The following is an 18,376-nucleotide window of genomic DNA, read 5'->3' on the forward strand; positions in this document are numbered from 1 at the left end:
GGTGTGAATGTTGGAGCTCCCAAACCCCCCAGGTGTGACTCTCAGGTGTTCCCACCCCCCCAGGTGTCAATTTTGGGGCTTCCCCACCCCCTCAGGTGTGACAGGTGTGACAGGTGTGACTCTCAGGTGTCCCCACCCCCCCCAGGTGTGAATGTTGGAGCTCCCAAACCCCCCAGGTGTGACTCTCAGGTGTTCCCACCCCCTCAGGTGTGCCAGGTGTGAATCTTGGGAGCTCCCAACCCCGCCAGGTGTGACAGGTGTGACTCTCAGGTGTTCCCAACCCCCCAGGTGTGAATTTTGGGGTCCCCCACCCCCTCAGGTGTGACAGGTGGGAATCTCAGGTGTCCCCAAACCATCCAGGTGTGACTCTCAGGTGTTCTTACTCCTCCAGAACTCCTCCAGGTGTGACAGGTGTGAATCTCAGGTGCCCCAATCCCCTCAGGTGTGCCAGGTGTGAGTTTTGGAGATCCCAACCCCCCCCAGGTGTGACTCTCAGGTGTCCCAATGCCCTCAGGTGGGATAGGTGTGATCTTTGGGGGTTCCCAAACCCCCCAGGTGTGGCTCTCAGGTGCCCCAATCCCCTCAGGTGTGCCAGGTGTGAGTTTTGGAGATCCCAACCCCCCCCAGGTGTGACTCTCAGGTGTCCCAATGCCCTCAGGTGGGATAGGTGTGATCTTTGGGGGTTCCCAAACCCCCCAGGTGTGGCTCTCAGGTGCCCCAATCCCCTCAGGTGTGCCAGGTGTGAGTTTTGGAGATCCCAACCCCCCCAGGTGTGACTCTCAGGTGTCCCCACCCCCCCAGGTGTGAATTTTGGGGGTCTCCCCCCCCCCACCCCCACCTGTGCACTGACTCCACCCCTGAAGCTCCAGGTGAGACTCAGGTGAGACCGGCGATGACGTCATCCATTAACGAGCCTTTAATGAACGATCCAGGTGTGCCCCGCCCCCAGCGCTACAGGTACCGCCCGGGAAGGTGGGACAGGTGTGCCCAGGGGAGCTCAGGTGTGCCCAGGTGTGCCCAGGGGAGCTCAGGTGTGCCCAGGGGAGCTCAGGTATGGTCAGGTGTGCCCCAGGTGTGCTCAGGTGTTCCCCAAGTATGCCCAGGTGTGTCCCACATGAGCTCAGGTGTGCCCCAGGTATGTTCAGGTGAGTTCAGGTGTTCCCCAAGTATGCCCAGGTGTGCTCAGGTGTTCCTCAAGTATGCCCAGGTGTGCTCAGGTGTGTCCCACATGAGCTCAGGTGTGCCCCAGGTATGTTCAGGTGAGCTCAGGTGTTCCCCAAGTATGCCCAGGTGTGCTCAGGTGTGTCCCACATGAGCTCAGGTGTGCCCCAGGTGTGTTCAGGTGTTCCCCAAGTATGCCCAGGTGTGGCCCAGGTGGGTCCAGGTGTGCTCAGGTGTGTCCCACATGAGCTCAGGTGTGCCCAGGTGAGCCCTCGCAGTGCCCGGGTCACACCTGGCCCCAGGTGAGCCCTGGGGGTCCCTCAGTTCCTCATCCGCCGTCGGTGACGTCACAGCTCAGGTGTGGCCGCGCTGGGGCCCCTCACCTGCGGCTCAGGTGTCACTGTCCAGGTGCTGCAAAGTTCGGGGTCCACACCTGTCCAGATGTCCCTCACCTGCAGCTCAGGTGTCACGCAGGTGTCGCTGTCCAGGTGCTGCAGAGTTCGGGGTCCACACCTGTCCAGGTGTCCCTCACCTGCAGCTCAGGTGTCACGCAGGTGTCGCTGTCCAGGTGCTGCAGAGTTTGGGGTGCACACCTGGCTGAGGCGCCCTCACCTGGGGCTCAGGTGTCACTGTCCAGGTGTTGCTGCTGCACCTTTGAAGGGTCCACACCTGTCCAGGTGTGCGGTTCTGGGCCCACACACCGGTCCTGGCTCCCAGTTCCAGGGTTCCCGCACCTGTCCAGGTGTGCAGGTCCAAGGTTCTCCCACCTGTCCAGGTGTGCAGATTCAGGGTCCCCTCACCTGGCGCTCATTCCTGGGCCTCAGGTGTCACTGTCCAGGTGTTGCAGGTGAAGCTTTATGGAGTCCACACCTGTCCAGGTGTGCAGTTCTGGGCTTCCCTCACCTGGAGCTCAGGTGTTGCAGTCCAGGTGTTCCTGCTGCAGGTTTGAAGCCAACACCTGTCCAGGTGTGCAGTTCTGGGCTTCCCACAACTGCGGCTCAGGTGTTGCAGTCCAGGTGTTCCTGCCACACCTTTCTGGGGTCCACAGGAGATTTTTGGGTCCACACCTGTCTAGGTGTGCAGTTCTGGGCTTCTCACACCTGCAGCTCAGGTGTTGCAGTCCAGGTGTTCCTGCCACACCTTTCTGGGCTCCACAGGAGATTTTTGGGTCCACACCTGTCCGGGCTCACAGGTACTGAGTCCTTTCACCTGGGGCTTCACCGATGGGCTCAGGTGCTCCAGGTGAAGACACCACACCTGTCCAGGACCCCACACCTGGAGAGGTGAGCACACCTAAGCCTCACACCTGTCCTGGGATGCAGATTTGGGGTTCCCACACCTGGAGCTCAGGTGTCACTCTCCAGGCGTTGCAGGTGAAGCTTTATGGAGTCCACACCTGTCCAGGTGTGCAGTTCTGGGGTTCCCTCACCTGCAGCTCAGGTGTTGCTGTCCAGGTGTTCCTGCCGCACCTTTCTGGGGTCCACAGGAGATTTTTGGGTCCACACCTGTCCAGGTGTGCAGTTCTGGGCTTCTCACACCTGCGGCTCAGGTGTTGCAGTCCAGGTGTTCCTGCCACACCTTTCTGGGCTCCACAGGAGATTTTTGGGGTCCACACCTGTCTGGGCTCACAGGTACTGAGTCCTTTCACCTGGGGCTTCATCCACGCGGCTCAGGTGCTCCAGGTGAAGACACCACACCTGTCCAGGGCGCTCACCTGCGGCTCAGGTGTCGCGGTGCACGCGCTGGTGCTGCAGCAGGTTGGAGGGGTGCGCGAAGCCCTTGGCGCACACGCCGCACTTGTAGGGCGTCTCACCTGTGTGCACCTTCTCGTGCACGGCCAGGTACGCCAGGTCCTTGAAGAACTTGTGGCAGTGGCCGCACTGGTGCGGCCTCACCTGGCTGGGGCTGCAGGTGCTGGGGGCACACCTGGACAGGTGGGCAGGTCCGGGGTTCTCACACCTCTTCAGGTGTGCAGTTCTAGGTCCACACGTGTCCTGGGATGCAGATTCGGGGTTCCCACACCTGCGGCTCAGGTGTGAATGTTCAGGCGTTGCAGGTGAAGCTTTATGGAGCCCACACCTGTCCAGGTGTGCAGTTCTGGGCTTCCCACACCTGTCCAGGTGTGCAGTTCTGTGGTTCCCACACCTGCAGCTCAGGTGTTGCTGTCCAGGTGTTGCTGCTCCACCTTTATGGGGCCCACAGGAGATTTTTGGGTCCACACCTGTCCAGGTGTGCAGTTCTGGGGTTCCCACACCTGCGGCTCAGGTGTTGCTGTCCAGGTGTTGCAGGTGAAGCTTTTTGGGGTCTAAAACACTTTTTTGATGTCCACACCTGTCTGGGCTCACAGGTACCGAGTCCTTTCACCTGGGGCTTCACCCACAGGGCTCAGGTGCTCCAGGTGAAGACACCACACCTGTCCAGGCCGCTCACCTGCGGCTCAGGTGTCGCGGTGCACGCGCTGGTGCTGCAGCAGGTTGGAGGGGTGCGCGAAGCCCTTGGCGCACACGCCGCACCTGTCGGGCGTCTCACCTGTGTGCACCTTCTCGTGCACGGCCAGGTACGCCAGGTCCTTGAAGAACTTGTGGCAGTGGCCGCACTGGTGCGGCCTCACCTGGATGGGGCTGCAGGTGCTGGGGGCACACCTGGACAGGTGGGCAGGTCCGGGGTTCTCACACCTCTTCAGGTGTGCAGTTCTAGGTCCACACCTGTCCTAGGATGCAGATTCGGGGTTCCCACACCTGGGGCTCAGGTGTCACTCTCCAGGTGTTGCAGGTGAAGCTTTATGGAGTCCACACCTGTCCTAGGATGCAGATTCGGGGTTCCCACACCTGGGGCTCAGGTGTCACTCTCCAGGTGTTGCAGGTGAAGCTTTATGGAGTCCACACCTGTCCAGGTGTGCAGTTCTGGGGTTCCCACACCTGTGGCTCAGGTGTTGCAGTCCAGGTGTTCCTGCCACACCTTTATGGGGTCCGTAGGAGATTTTTGGGTCCACACCTGTCCAGGTGTGCAGTTCTGGGCTTCCCTCACCTGGGGCTCAGGTGTTGCATTCCAGGTGTTGCAGGTGAAGCTTTTTGGGGTCTAAAACACTTTTTTGGGGTCCACACCTGTCCGGGCTCACAGGTACCGAGTCCTTTCACCTGGGGCTTCATCCACAGGGCTCAGGTGCTCCAGGTGAAGACACCACACCTGTCCAGGGCGCTCACCTGCGGCTCAGGTGTCACGGTGCACGCGCTGGTGCTGCAGCAGGTTGGAGGGGTGCGCGAAGCCCTTGGCGCACACGCCGCACTTGTAGGGCGTCTCACCTGTGTGCACCTTCTCGTGCACGGCCAGGTACGCCAGGTCCTTGAAGAACTTGTGGCAGTGGCCGCACTGGTGCGGCCTCACCTGGCTGGGGCTGCAGGTGCTGGGGGCACACCTGGACAGGTGGGCAGGTCCGGGGTTCTCACACCTCTTCAGGTGTGCAGTTCTAGGTCCACACCTGTCCTGGGATGCAGATTTGGGGTTCCCACACCTGGAGCTCAGGTGTCACTCTCCAGGCGTTGCAGGTGAAGCTTTATGGAGTCCACACCTGTCCAGGTGTGCAGTTCTGGGGTTCCCACACCTGCGGCTCAGGTGTTGCTGTCCAGGTGTTCCTGCCACACCTTTCTGGGGTCCACAGGAGATTTTTGGGTCCACACCTGCCCAGGTGTGCAGTTCTGGGGTTCCCACACCTGCGGCTCAGGTGTTGCAGTCCAGGTGTTCCTGCCACACCTTTCTGGGCTCCACAGGAGATTTTTGGGTCCACACCTGTCCGGGCTCACAGGTACCGAGTCCTTTCACCTGGGGCTTCACCCACGGGGCTCAGGTGCTCCAGGTGAAGACACCACACCTGTCCAGGCCGCTCACCTGTCCAGGTGAGCACACCCAGACCCACACCTGTCCTGGGATGCAGATTTGGGGTTCCCACACCTGGGGCACAGGTGTCACTGTTCAGGCGTTGCAGGTGAAGCTTTATGGAGTCCACACCTGTCCAGGTGTGCAGTTCTGGGGTTCCCACACCTGCGGCTCAGGTGTTGCTGTCCAGGTGTTCCTGCCACACCTTTCTGGGGTCCACAGGAGATTTTTGGGTCCACACCTGCCCAGGTGTGCAGTTCTGGGGTTCCCACACCTGCGGCTCAGGTGTTGCAGTCCAGGTGTTCCTGCCACACCTTTCTGGGCTCCACAGGAGATTTTTGGGTCCACACCTGTCCGGGCTCACAGGTACCGAGTCCTTTCACCTGGGGCTTCACCCACAGGGCTCAGGTGCTCCAGGTGAAGACACCACACCTGTCCAGGCCGCTCACCTGTCCAGGTGAGCACACCCAGACCCACACCTGTCCTGGGATGCAGATTTGGGGTTCCCACACCTGGGGCACAGGTGTCACTGTTCAGGCGTTGCAGGTGAAGCTTTATGGAGTCCACACCTGTCCAGGTGTGCAGTTCTGGGGTTCCGACACCTGCAGCTCAGGTGTTGCAGTCCAGGTGTTCCTGCCACACCTTTATGGGGTCCACAGGAGATTTTTGGGGTCCACACCTGTCCGGGCTCACAGGTACCGAGTCCTTTCACCTGGGGCTTCACCCACGCGGCTCAGGTGCTCCAGGTGAAGGCACCACACCTGTCCAGGGCGCTCACCTGCAGCTCAGGTGTCGCGGTGCACGCGCTGGTGCTGCAGCAGGTTGGAGGGGTGCGCGAAGCCCTTGGCGCACACCCCGCACTTGTAGGGCGTCTCACCTGTGTGCACCTTCTCGTGCACGGCCAGGTACGCCAGGTCCTTGAAGAACTTGTGGCAGTGGCCGCACTGGTGCGGCCTCACCTGGCTGTGCACGCGCCGGTGCTGCAGCAGCAGCGAGGGCCGGGCGAACGCCTTCCCGCACGCCTCGCACCTGTAGGGCCGCTCACCTGTGTGAGCGCGCTGGTGGATGGCCAGGTAAGAGGACTGCTTGAAGGCCTTGCCGCAGGTGCGGCAGGCGAAGGGGCGCTCACCTGTGTGCACGCGCTCGTGCGAGGCCAGCGCGTTGCTCTGCTTGAAGGCCTTGCCGCAGAGGGCGCACCTGAAGGGGCGGTCACCTGTGTGCACGCGCTCGTGCACCTTCAGCGAGTGGCCGTAGGTGAAGCGCTTGCCGCAGACGCCGCAGGTGTGCGGCTTGTCCTCGCACCTGTGCCGCCGGTGCAGCAGCAGCGCGTTGGCCGCCGGGAAATCCTTGCCGCACTCGGCGCACCTGAAAGGTCGCTCGGCTTCCGCCAGGTGAGTCAGGGCGTGGCGCCGGCGCTCGTAGGGGGTTTTGAAAGCTTTGGCGCACCTGGGGCAGGTGAAGGGGCGCTGGCCGCTGTGGATGCGGCGGTGCTCCTGCAGGTTGGAGGAGCGCTTGAAGCGCTTCCCGCACAGGTCGCACCTGTGCGGCCGCTCCTCCGTGTGCACCAGGGCGTGGCTCTTGAAGTCCGAGTGGCGCTTGAAGGTGGCGCGGCACAGGTGACAGGTGAAGGGCCGCGCCTCCGTGTGCACCACCTGGTGGCTCAGCAGCTCCCAGGTGCGCTTGAAGCTCTTGTGGCAGGCGGGGCACTGGAAGGGTTTGTCGGCCACGATCACCTGGCGGATCTCCAGGTGGGCAGGTAGGTCTCCCTCCTCCTCCTCCTCCTCCTCCTCCTCCTCACCTGGCTTCTCGGCCTCACCTGGCGCACCTGGCGCACCTGAGCGGCCGCCCAGCACCAGCTTGGCGGTGGAGTAGACGCCGCGCTCGTCGATGAGCTGCACGAAGCCGGGCGTGGCCTCACCTGGCTCAGGTGAGGGGGACTCCGAGCCCGGAGCACCTGGGTGGGCCCAGGGCAGCTGCAGGTGGGAGGGGCCGGGCTCGGCAGGGGGTGGGCGTGGCCGCAGGTAAAGGCGGGGCCGGCGGAGGCGGGAGGTGGAGGGGTCACCTGGAGAGGGGCGCACTTGGAGGGAGGCACCTGGCTGGGGGTGGTGGTCTTCGTCACCTGCGTCTTCTTCATCGTCGTCGTCATCACCCGGATCTTCATCGTCATCACCTGGATCTTCATCGTCATCACCTGGATCTTCCTCACCTGGGTCTTCCTCACCTGGGTCTTCACCGTCACCTGGATCTTCCTCACCTGGATCTTCTTCCTCACCTGGTTCTTCACCTGTTCCTTCCTCACCTGGCCCTTCTTCCTCCTCACCTGGCTGCTCCTCCTCCTCCTCCTCCTCTTCCTCGGACAGGTGAGGCATCACCTGGGCAAAGGGGGAATGGCCCTCCATGGCCACACCTGGAAAAGGGGGGATGAGGACAGGTGAGACAGGTGAGGGAGAGGTGAGACAGGTGGGACAGGTGAGACAGGTGAGGGACAGGTGAGAGGTGGGACAGGTGAGACAGGTGAGACAGGTGGGACAGGTGATGGACAGGTGGGACAGGTGAGGGACAGGTGGGACAGGTGATGGACAGGTGAGGGACAGGTGAGGGACAGGTGAGACAGGTGAGGGACAGGTGAGGGACAGGTGAGACAGGTGAGACAGGTGAGGGACAGGTGAGACAGGTGAGGGACAGGTGAGACAGGTGAGGGACAGGTGAGGGACAGGTGAGACAGGTGAGGGACAGGTGAGACAGGTGAGGGACAGGTGAGACAGGTGGGACAGGTGAGAGAGGTGAGACAGGTGAGGGACAGGTGAGACAGGTGGGACAGGTGAGACAGGTGAGGGACAGGTGAGAGGTGGGACAGGTGATGGACAGGTGAGGGACAGGTGAGACAGGTGGGACAGGTGATGGACAGGTGAGGGACAGGTGAGGGACAGGTGAGACAGGTGAGACAGGTGGGACAGGTGAGACAGGTGAGGGACAGGTGAGAGGTGGGACAGGTGAGGGACAGGTGAGGGACAGGTGAGACAGGTGAGGGACAGGTGAGACAGGTAGGACAGGTGAAATAGGTGAGGGACAGGTGAGGGACAGGTGAGACAGGTGAGGGACAGGTGAGACAGGTGGGACAGGTGATGGACAGGTGAGGGACAGGTGAGGAATTCCCATGGGAATTCCCTGGGAAGGATTTTGGGATCCCTCTGGGACCCCCCGGGCGGAGCTCCGGGATCCGAACAGTCCCAGGAAGGACCAAGAAAAAAAAAAAAATTCGGGAATTCCAAAAATATTCGGGAATTTCAGGAGTTCTGGAAAATCCCCAAATCATCCCAAAAATCTCCAAATCCCCAAAATCCCAAAAATCCCAAATCCGGGATCCCAAAATCCCAAAAATCCCCAAAATCCCCAAATTTGGGATCCCAAAAATACCAAAATCCCCAAATCCCAAAAATCTGGGATCCCAAAAATCCCAAAATCCCCAAATCTGGGATCCTAAAATCTCAAAAATCCCCAAATATCCCAAAAATCCCAAATCTGGGATCCCAAAATCCCAAAAATCCCAAAATCCCCAAATCTGGGATCCTAAAATCTCAAAAATCCCCAAATATCCCAAAAATCTCCAAATCCCAAAATAATCCCGGATCCAAAAATCCCAAAAATCCCAAAATCCCCAAATTGGGCCCAAATTCCCCCAAAATTCCCAAATTCCCAAAAATTCCCAAAATCCAGGATTGAGATAAACGAGGTGTCGTGAATATGCAAATGAGGCATTTGCATCTCATTAGTGCCAGGGGCAGGGATTCCTGCAGGGGATTCTGGGATTTGGGAATTTTTGGGGAATTTGGGATTTTGGAGATTTGGGAATTTGGGGTTTTGGAAATTTGGGATTTTAAGGATTTGGGATTTTGGGAATTTTTGAGGATTTGGAATTTTGGGGATTTGGTATTTTGGGGATTTGGGATTTCTCGGTTTTGGGATTTTTGGGATTTTGGGATTTGGGAGTTTGGGAATTTGGGGTTTTGGGGATTTGGGATTTTGGGGGGAATTTGGGGTTTTGAGATTTCTGGGGATTTGGGAATTTGGGAATTTTGGGGTTTTGGGATTTTGGGGAATTTGGGGATTTTGGGAATTTCTGGGAATTCGGGGTTTAGGGGATTTGGGATTTTTGGGATTTGGGAATTTTTGAGGATTTGGAATTTTGGGATTTTTGGGGAATTTGGGAATTTTTGGGGATTTGGGATTTTGGAGATTTGGGGTTTTGGGGTTTGGGGAAATTGGGAATTTTGGGGGAATTTTTTGGGGTTTTGGGAATTTCTTGGAATTCGGGGTTTAGGGGATTTGGGAATTTTTGGGAATTTGAGATATTTGGGAATTGGGATTTTGGGAATTTTGGGAATTTCTGGGAAATTGGGGTTTCGGGATTTCTGGGGATTTGAGAATTTGGGATTTTGGGGATTTGGGAATTTTGGGGGATTTTGGGAATTTTTGGGGGATTTTGGGAATTTATGAGGATTTGGGAATTCCCTTCTTGGAAGCCCAGGATGGGTTCGGGATCCCCTGAGGGGGGATTTGGGAATTCCTTGGGATGGATCTGGGGATTTGGGATCCCTTGAGGAGAAATTCGGGATTTGGGAATTCCCAGACCCCTCCCCCGGGCTGGGTTTGGGGATTTGGGGATTCGGGATCCCCCCGAAATTCCGGATCTGGGACCCCCAAAAATTCGGGATTTGGGATCTCCAAAGATTCGGGATTTGGGGATTCCTGAAAATTCCGGATTTGGGGATTTGGGAACCCCAAAATTCCGGATTTAGGGATTCCCGAAAATTCCGGATTTGGGGATTTGGGAACCCCAAAATTCCGGATTTGGGGATTCCCGAAAATTCCGGATTTGGGGATTTGGGAACCCCAAAATTCCGGATTTTGGGATTCCCGAAAATTCCGGATTTGGGATCCCCCCGGGAACGGCCCCAGCTGGGACTGGGGAACCCCTGGGAGTGCCCCAGTCCATCCCAGTCCATCCCAGTCTGTCCCAGTCCATCCCAGTTTGTCCCAGTCCGTCCCAGTTTGTCCCAGTCCGTCCCAGTCCATCCCAGTCCATCCCAGTCCATCCCAGTCTGTCCCAGTCCATCCCAGTTTGTCCCAGTCCGTCCCAGTCCATCCCAGTCCGTCCCAGTCCATCCCAGTCCATCCCAGTTTGTCCCAGTCTGTCCCAGTCCATCCCAGTCCATCCCAGTCCATCCCAGTCCCTCCCAGTCCCTCCCAGTCCATCCCAGTCCGTCCCAGTTCTCTCCCAGTTTCTCACCGGGCGCCGCCACCGCCCCCGGAGCCACTTCCGGCCGCGCTCGCGCGCGATGACGTCACCGCCGGAATGGGCGGGGCCTGCGCGGGAACTGGGAGGGGCTGGGATAAACTGGGAGGGACTGGGATAAACTGGGAGGGACTGGGAGGGACTGGGGGGGACCGGGGAGCTTAAAAGGGGAATTTTAAGGAGAGGGGGGGGTCCCAAAATCGGGGAGTTCCCGCCAAAATTCGGGGAGTTCCCGCCAAAAAATCGGGGGTTTCACCCCAAAATTGGGGCTTGAATCCCAAAATTGGGGGATTTCACCCCAAAAATCGGGGATTTCACCCCAAAAATTGGGGATTTCACCCTAAAAATTGGGGATTTCCCCTCCCAAAAATCGGGGATTGACCCCAAGAATGGGAGATTTCCCGCCAAAAAACGGGGATTTCCCGCCAAAAATCGGGGTTAAACCCCAAAAATCGGGGATTGAACTCCCAAAATTGGGACTTGAACTCCCGAAATTGGGAATTTCCTGTCAAAAATCAGGGATTAAACCCCAAAAATCGAGGATTTAACCCCCAAAATTCGGGGATTTAGTCCCAAAAATTCGGGGATTTCACCCCAAAAATCGGGAATTAACCCCAAGAATGAGCGATTTCTCGTCCAAAATCGGGAATTTCACCCCAAAAATCGAAGATTTCAAAAATCGGGGATCGAAGCCCAAAATATCGGGGATTTCACCTCAAAAATCGAGGATTTAACCCTCAAAATTCGGGGATTTCACCACAAAATTCGGGGATCTTTTGCCAAAAATGGGGGGTTTAATCCCAAAAATTGGGAATTTGCTACAAAAATCGGAATTCCCAGCAAAAATCGGGGATTTCACCCCAAAATTCGGGGATTGAACCCCAAAAATCAGGAGTTTAACCCCAAAAATTGGGAATTTCCCGCCAAAATTCGGGGGGTTCACCCCAAAATTCGGGGATTTCACCCCAAAAATTGGGGATTTCCCACCAAAAACCGGAATTTTCCCACCAAAATTCGGGGGTTTCACCCCAAAAATTGGGAATTGACCCCAAAAATTCCGGGAATGATCCCCAAAAATCGGAGATTTCACCCCAAAACCGCATCCGAGCGGAACTGAGGATTTTGGGATCACCCCAAAGTTGCCAGTTTCGGGTTTTTCATCCCAAAATCCCGGTCCCGATGAGGGTGGGGTCGGGGAATTTTGGGTGACCCCGAAAAATCGAGGATTTCACCCCAAAAATCGGGGATGGAAGCTCAAAAATTCCGAGATTTCCCAGCAAAAATTGGGAAATTCCCACCAAAATGGAGGATTTAACCCCCAAAATTCGGGGATTTCGCCCCAAAAATCAGGGACTGAACCCCAAAAATCGGAGATTTAACCTCAAAATTCGGGGATTTCACCCCAAAAAATCAGCGATTCCCTCCCCAAAATCTGGGATTTAACCATAAAATTGGGAATTTCGCCCCAAAAATCGGGGATTTAACCCCAAAAATCGCAGATCTCAGCCTCAAATTCGGGGAATGGAGCCCAAAAATTCGGGGATTTCACCCCAAAAATCGGGAATTAACCCCAAGAATGAGCGATTTCTCGCCCAAAATCGGGGATTTCACCCCAAAAATCGAAGATTTCAAAAATCGGGGATCGACGCCCAAAATATCGGGGATTTCACCTTAAAAATCGAGGATTTACCCCAAAATTCGGGGATTTCACCTCAAAAGTCGAGGATTTAACCCCCAAAATTCGGGGATTTCACCCCAAAATTCGGGGATTTTTTGCCAAAATATTGGGGGTTTAATCCCCAAAATTGGGAATTTCCTACAAAAATTGAGGATTTAACCCCCCAAAATTCGGGGATTTCATCTCAAAAATTGAGGATTGAGCCCCAAAAATCGGGGATTTAACCTCAAAAATCGGGGGTTGAACCCCAAAAATCGGGGATTTAACCTTAAAATTGGGAATTCCGCCCCAAAATTCGGGGATTCCCTCCCAAAAATTGGGATTTTCCCCAAAATTGGGGGATTTGACCCAAAACTCGCGGGTTTCCCCCAAAAGAGCGCTCCCGACGAGGGTGGGATTCGAACCCACGCGTGCAGAGCACAATGGATTAGCAGTCCATCGCCTTAACCACTCGGCCACCTCGTCCGCGGCTGCGCGACCGCGCCCGGCGCCCATAGGCTGTGCTCAGGGGGCGTGGCCACCTCAGGGGGCGTGGTCAGGGGCGTGGTTAAGGCGCGGCTGCAGCTCCGGAGATCGCGGGTTCGAATCCCGGTCCCGCCAAGTGAGGGAAAATCCCAATTTTCTCCTTTTTTATCCCAAATTTTTTTCCTCTTTTTCTGCTGTTCCCCGCTGTTCTTTCCAAGTTATCTCCAATTTTATTATTTTCTTGATTTTGTTTTTCACCGAAAGGGGAAATTAAATAAAAAAGAGAAAATTAAATTACAAAAGAGGGGAAAATGAAATTAAAAAAAAAAAAATAGAGAAATGAAATTGGAAAAATAAGAAATTAAATTCAAACAGGAAAAAAATAAATTCAAAAGGGAAAATTAAATTTAAAAGGGGAAAAAATTTAAAAGGGAAAATTGAATTAAAAAGGGGAAATTGATTTTAAAGGGGGAAATTTTATTAGAAAGGGGAAATTGATTTAAAAAGGGGAAATTGAATTAAAAAGGGGAAATTTAATTAGAAAGGGGAAATTGAATTAGAAAGGGGAAATTGAATTAGAAAGGGAAAATTGAATTAGAAAGGGAAAATTAAGTAAAAAAAGGGAAAATAAATTTTATGAAAGGGGGAATTAAATGAGAGAGGGAAAATTTTAAAGAAAAGACAGTTCGAAAAACAGAGAAAATTGGACTTTAAAAACTGGAAAATTCAAATGATAAAAAGGAGAAAATTAAAATTGTAAAAGAAAATTCCAATGAGAAAACCATAAAATTCAATCTGAAAAAACATGAAATTATTTCTAAACAACACGCCATTAATTCTAAAGATTGTAAAATTCATTTGAAAACCTCGAAAATCAGCCAAAATTAAATTAAAAATAAAGAAAAAACGAGCAAAAATTCTCCATTAAAACGGGCGGGGCGGGGGCTGCAAATCCCGGGGCGGTGACGTCACCGGCTACGTAATTGTTAAGTAACCAATCAGCGCCCAGAACGGACGGGCAGCAGAGTGGCGCAGCGGGAGCGTGCTGGGCCCATAACCCAGAGGTCGATGGATCGAAACCATCCTCTGCTAACTCCGCTTTTCCCTCCGTTTCCCATCAAACTTTCGCTTATTTCCTTTTTTTCACCATTTTTATTTTCATTTTTCCCTCCGTTCTTCCATTTCCCCTCGGCTTTTCCCCCCAATTTTTCCATTTTCACCTCAAATTTCCCTTCTATTTTCCCGATTTTTCCACAATTTTCCTGATCTTCTCCTCAATTTCCCCTCAATTTCCCCCTTTATTTCCATTTTACCCTCATTTTCCCCTCAAATTTTCCATTTATTTAAGTTTTTTTCCATAATTTTTCCCACTTTCCCCTTCAACTTTCCCTCCATTTCCCCATTTATTTCCCTATTTCTCTCATTTTCCGATCAAATTTTCCATTTATTTACGGTTTTTTCCATAATTTTTCCCATTTCCCCTTCAATTTTCCTTCCATTTTCCCATTTAATTCCCTTTTTCTCTCATTTTCCCTTCAAATTTTCCATTTATTTACGGTTTTTTCCACAATTTTTCCCATTTCCCCCTCAATTTTCCCTCCATTTTCCCATTTATTTCCCTTTTCCTCTCATTTTCCCCTCAAATTTTCCATTTATTTACGATTTTTCCATAATTTTCCCCATTTTCCCTCCATTTTCCCATTTATTTCCCTTTTCCTCTCATTTCCCCCTCATTTTCCCCTCAAATTTTCCGTATATTTAAGTTTTTTTCCATAATTTTTCCCATTTCCCCTCAATTTTCCCTTTTTTCTTCATTTTTCCCTCAATTTTTCCATTTAAATTGCTTTCCCCCCTCATTTCCCCCTCAATTTCCCCCTTTTTGCACAATTTCCCCTCAATTTTTCCATTTCGTTCCAATTTTCCCCTCATTTTTCCCATTTCCCCCCTCATTTTCTCATTAATTTTCCCTTTTTCCCCTCAATTTTCCCATTTATTTTCCATTTTCCCCTCCAATTTTTCCATTTATTTCAATTTTTTCCCCTCATTTTGCCCAATTTCCCCAGAATTTTCCCCTTTAATTCCAACTTTCCCATTTATTTTCCCTTTTCCCTCATTTTCCTCTCCATTTTCCCATTCATTTCCTTTTTTCCATCATTTCCCCTTTTTCCCTCAATTTCCCCTCATTTTTCCCATTTATTTTCTCATTTTTCCCATTTAATTTCCCATTTTTTCTTTCAATTTCCCCTTTTATTTCCCCCCCAAATTTTCCCATTTAATTTCCATTTTTCTCCCAATTTTCCCCCTCGTTTTTCCATTTATTTCCCATTTTTTACATTTATTTCCTCATTTTTCCCATTTAATTCCATTTTCCCTCATTTTCCCCATTCCCCCTCAATTTTCCCATTTATTTTCCCTTTTCCCCTCATTTTCCCCCTTAAATTTTCCATTTATTTCAATTTTTCCCATCATTTTTCCCAATTTCCCATCATTTTCCCATTTAATTCTAATTTTTTTCCCATTGATTTTCCCATTTTTCCATTCATTTCCTCATTTTTCCATTTATTTTTCCATTTTTCCCATTTATTTCCTCAATTTTCCCATTGATTTTCCCTTTTTCCCTCATTTCCCCTCAACTTTTCCATTTATTCCCATTTTTTCCATCATTTTTCCCAATTTCCCCAGAATTTTCCCATTTAATTCCAATTTTCCCCATCATTTTCTCCCCAATTTTCCCATTTATTTTGATTTTTCCCCCAATTTTTCCCATTTTCCCCCAATTTTTGGGATTTTTCCCCCCCAAATTTAAATTTTTCTGCTTTCCCCTCAGTTTTCCCATTTATTTCGAAATTCTCCCCAATTTTTTCCCTTTAATTTTGATTTTTTTTCGTCAATTTTGGGTGAAATTTGGGGATTTTGGGGCAAAATTTCTGAAATTTGGGGTGAATTTTAAGATTTTAGGGCAAAATTGGTGGATTTGAGCCAGAATTTGACAATTTTGGGGTGAAATTTGCGGATTTCGGGCAAAAATTTGAAAATTTTGGGGCAAAATTTGAGAATTTTAATGGCGAAATTTGGGGATTTTGTGGGAAAATTTAAAATTTCGGTAAAAAATTTTAAAAAATGGGAAAAATGTGAGAATTTGGGGTAAAATTTAAAAATTTGAGGGGCAAAAATGGAGGATTTTGGGGATATTTGGAAAATTTGGGGGGAAAAATGGAAAATGTTGGGGATTTGAGGTTGAATTTGGTCATTTTGGGGTGGAAAAATTTGGGATTTTTTAGGAGAAAATTTTGGAATTTTGGGGGATTTTTGATTTTGGGGTTTTCTCCCTTTTTGGGGGAAGGGAAATTTGGGATTTTTGGGGGTTTTTTTCAATTTTTTGGGGAGAAAAATTTGGGATTTTTTGGGGTTTTTTTCGATTTTTTGGGAGGGGGAAATTTGGGATTTTTTGGGGGAAAGAAATTTGGACTTTTGGGGAAGAAAAATTTGGGATTTTTGGGTTTTTTTCCTTTTTTAAGAAAGGAAATTTGGGATTTTTGGGGAGAAAATTTGGGATTTTGAGGTTTTTTCCCCTTTTTAAGGAAGGAAATTTGAGATTTTTTGGGGAGAAAAATTTGGGATTTTTTAGATTTTTTCCCTTTTTTAAGGAAGGAAATTTGGGGTTTTGGGGTTTTTTCTTTTTTGGGGAAGGGAAAATTTGGGATTTTTGGGTTTTTCTCCTTTTCTAAGAGAGGAAATTCGGGGCTTTTTTGGGAGGAAAATTTGGGATTTTTTAGGTTTTTTTTCCTTTTTGGGGAAGGGGAAATTTGGGACTTTTGGGGAGGAAAATTTGGGATTTTTTGGGTTTTTTTTCCTTTTTTAAGGAAGGATATTTGGGATTTTTTATGGAAGAAAAATTTGGGATTTTTGGGGTTTTTTTTTTCTTTTCTGGGGAGAAAAATTTGGGATTTCTGATTTTTTTCCTTTTTTAAGAAAGGAAATTTGGGATTTTTGGGGAGAAAATTTGGGATTTGGGGGTTTTTTCCCCTTTTTAAGGAAGGAAATTTGGGATTTTTGGGGGAGAAAAATTTGGGATTTTTTAGATTTTTTCCGTTTTTTAAGGAAGGAAATTTGGAATTTTTGGATTTTTTCTTTTTTTGGGGAAGAAAAATTTGGGATTTTTGTTTTTTTTCCCTTTTTTAAGAAAGGAAATTTCGGGTTTTTTGGGGAAGAAAATTTGGGATTTTTGGGTTTTTCTCGCTTTTTTGGGGAGGGGAAATTTGGGATTTTTGGGGAGGAAAATTTGGGATTTTTGGGGATTTTTCCATTTTAGGGAAGGGAAAATTTGGGATTTTGTTTTTTTTTTTTTTCTTTTTTACTGATGGAAAAAATTTGGGATTTTTTGGGGTATTTTTTTCCTTTTTGGGAGAAGAAAAATTTGGAAATTTGGGGATTTTTTTTTTTCTTTCTTAAGAAAGGAAATTTGGGATTTTTTGGGGAGGAAAATTTGGGTTTTTTTGGGGTTTTTTTTCCTTTTTTAGGGAAGAAAAATTTGGGATTTTTGGGGTTTTTTTCCTTTTTTAAGAGAGAAAATTTGGGATTTTTGGGGAGAAAATTTGGGATTTTTGAGGTTTTTTCCCCTTTTTAAGGAAGGAAATTTGGGATTTTTGGGGGAGAAAAATTTGGGATTTTTTAGATTTTTTCCCTTTTTTAAGGAAGGAAATTTGGGATTTTTGGATTTTTTCTTTTTTTGGGGAAGAAAAATTTGGGATTTTTGTTTTTTTTCCCTTTTTTAAGAAAGGAAATTTCGGGTTTTTTGGGGAAGAAAATTTGGGATTTTTGGGTTTTTCTCGCTTTTTTGGGGAGGGGAAATTTGGGACTTTTGGGGAGGAAAATTTGGGATTTCTAAGGTTTTTTTTCCTTTTTTAAGGAAGGAAATTTGGGATTTTTTAGGGAATAAAAATTTGGGATTTTTGGGGATTTTTTTTTTCCTTTCTGGGGAGGAAATTTTGGGATTTTGGGGTTTTTTTCCTTTTTTAAGAAAGGAAATTTGGGATTTTGTGGGGAAAGAAATTTGGAATTTTGGGGAAGAAAAATTTGGGATTTTTGGGGTTTTTTCCCTTTTTTAAGGAAGGAAATTTGGGATTTTTTGGGGAGAAAAATTTGGGATTTTTTGGTTTTTTTTCTTTTTTAAGGAAGGAAATTTGAGATTTTTTGGGAAGGAAAATTTGGGATTTTGGTTTTTTTCCCCTTTTTTAGTGATGGAAAAATATTTGAGATTTGGGGGGTTTTTTTTCTTTTTTTTATGGAAGAAAAATTTGGGATTTTTAGGTTTTCTCCCTATTTTAAGAAAGGAAATTTGGGATTTTTTGGGGGGTAAAATTTGGGAATTTTAAGTTTTTTCCCTTTTTGGGGAGGGGAAATTTGGGATTTTTGGGGAGGAAAATTTGGGATTTTTGAGGTTTTTTCCATTTTGGGGGGGAGGGGAAATTTGGGATTTTTGAGAATGGGGAAATTTAGGATTTTTGGGGAGGAAAATTTGGGATTTTGGGGTTTTTTCCCCTTTTTAAGGAAGGAAATTTGGGATTTTTGGGGGAGAAAATTTGGGATTTTTTAGATTTTTTCCCTTTTTAAGGAAGGAAATTTGGGATTTTTGGATTTTTTCTTTTTTTGGGGAAGAAAAATTTGGGATTTTTGGTTTTTTTCCCTTTTTAAAAAAAGGAAATTTCTGGTTTTTTTGGGGAAGAAAATTTGGGATTTTTGGGTTTTTCTCGCTTTTTTGGGGAGGGGAAATTTGGGATTTTTGGGGAAGAAAATTTGGGATTTTTGGGGATTTTTCCATTTTAGGGAAGGGAAAATTTGGGATTTTGGTTTTTTTTTTTTTCTTTTTTACTGATGGAAAAAATTGGGATTTTTTGGGGTAT

At 49.6% G+C, this 18,376-nt stretch overlaps 1 protein-coding gene and 2 non-coding genes across 16 annotated transcripts; 1 reads left to right on the top strand and 2 right to left on the bottom strand.

Annotated features, from left to right (window-relative positions):
• Positions 1 to 893: 893 nt before the first annotated feature.
• LOC132334723 (zinc finger protein 70-like) lies at positions 894 to 10,396 on the bottom strand. 14 transcript variants are annotated; one of them, XR_009488458.1, is made up of 4 exons: positions 10,325 to 10,396; positions 2,558 to 7,441; positions 2,262 to 2,337; positions 894 to 2,064 (listed from the first exon to the last, which is right to left on the bottom strand). XR_009488458.1 is itself a non-coding variant. In XM_059860813.1 (2 exons), the coding sequence occupies exon 2, from the start codon at positions 7,431 to 7,433 to the stop codon at positions 5,820 to 5,822; it is 1,614 nt and encodes a 537-aa protein (XP_059716796.1). In that variant the 5' UTR covers positions 7,434 to 7,441; positions 10,325 to 10,396; the 3' UTR covers positions 894 to 5,819. The 14 variants fall into 14 exon arrangements, 1 of the variants encoding a protein (XP_059716796.1); XR_009488449.1 differs by having other exon boundaries at positions 894 to 5,384; positions 5,604 to 7,441; XR_009488457.1 differs by having other exon boundaries at positions 894 to 4,947; positions 5,167 to 7,441.
• Positions 10,397 to 12,391: 1,995 nt separating this feature from the next.
• Positions 12,392 to 12,473, bottom strand: TRNAS-GCU (transfer RNA serine (anticodon GCU)). Its single transcript has one exon. It is a non-coding gene; the product is annotated as a tRNA-Ser (tRNA).
• A 1,020-nt stretch (positions 12,474 to 13,493) lies between these two features.
• On the top strand, positions 13,494 to 13,565 carry TRNAM-CAU (transfer RNA methionine (anticodon CAU)). Its single transcript has one exon. It is a non-coding gene; the product is annotated as a tRNA-Met (tRNA).
• Positions 13,566 to 18,376: the final 4,811 nt, after the last annotated feature.

This window comes from Haemorhous mexicanus, chromosome 16 (assembly GCF_027477595.1).
Source record: "Haemorhous mexicanus isolate bHaeMex1 chromosome 16, bHaeMex1.pri, whole genome shotgun sequence".
Taxonomy (NCBI): Eukaryota; Metazoa; Chordata; class Aves; order Passeriformes; family Fringillidae; genus Haemorhous; species Haemorhous mexicanus.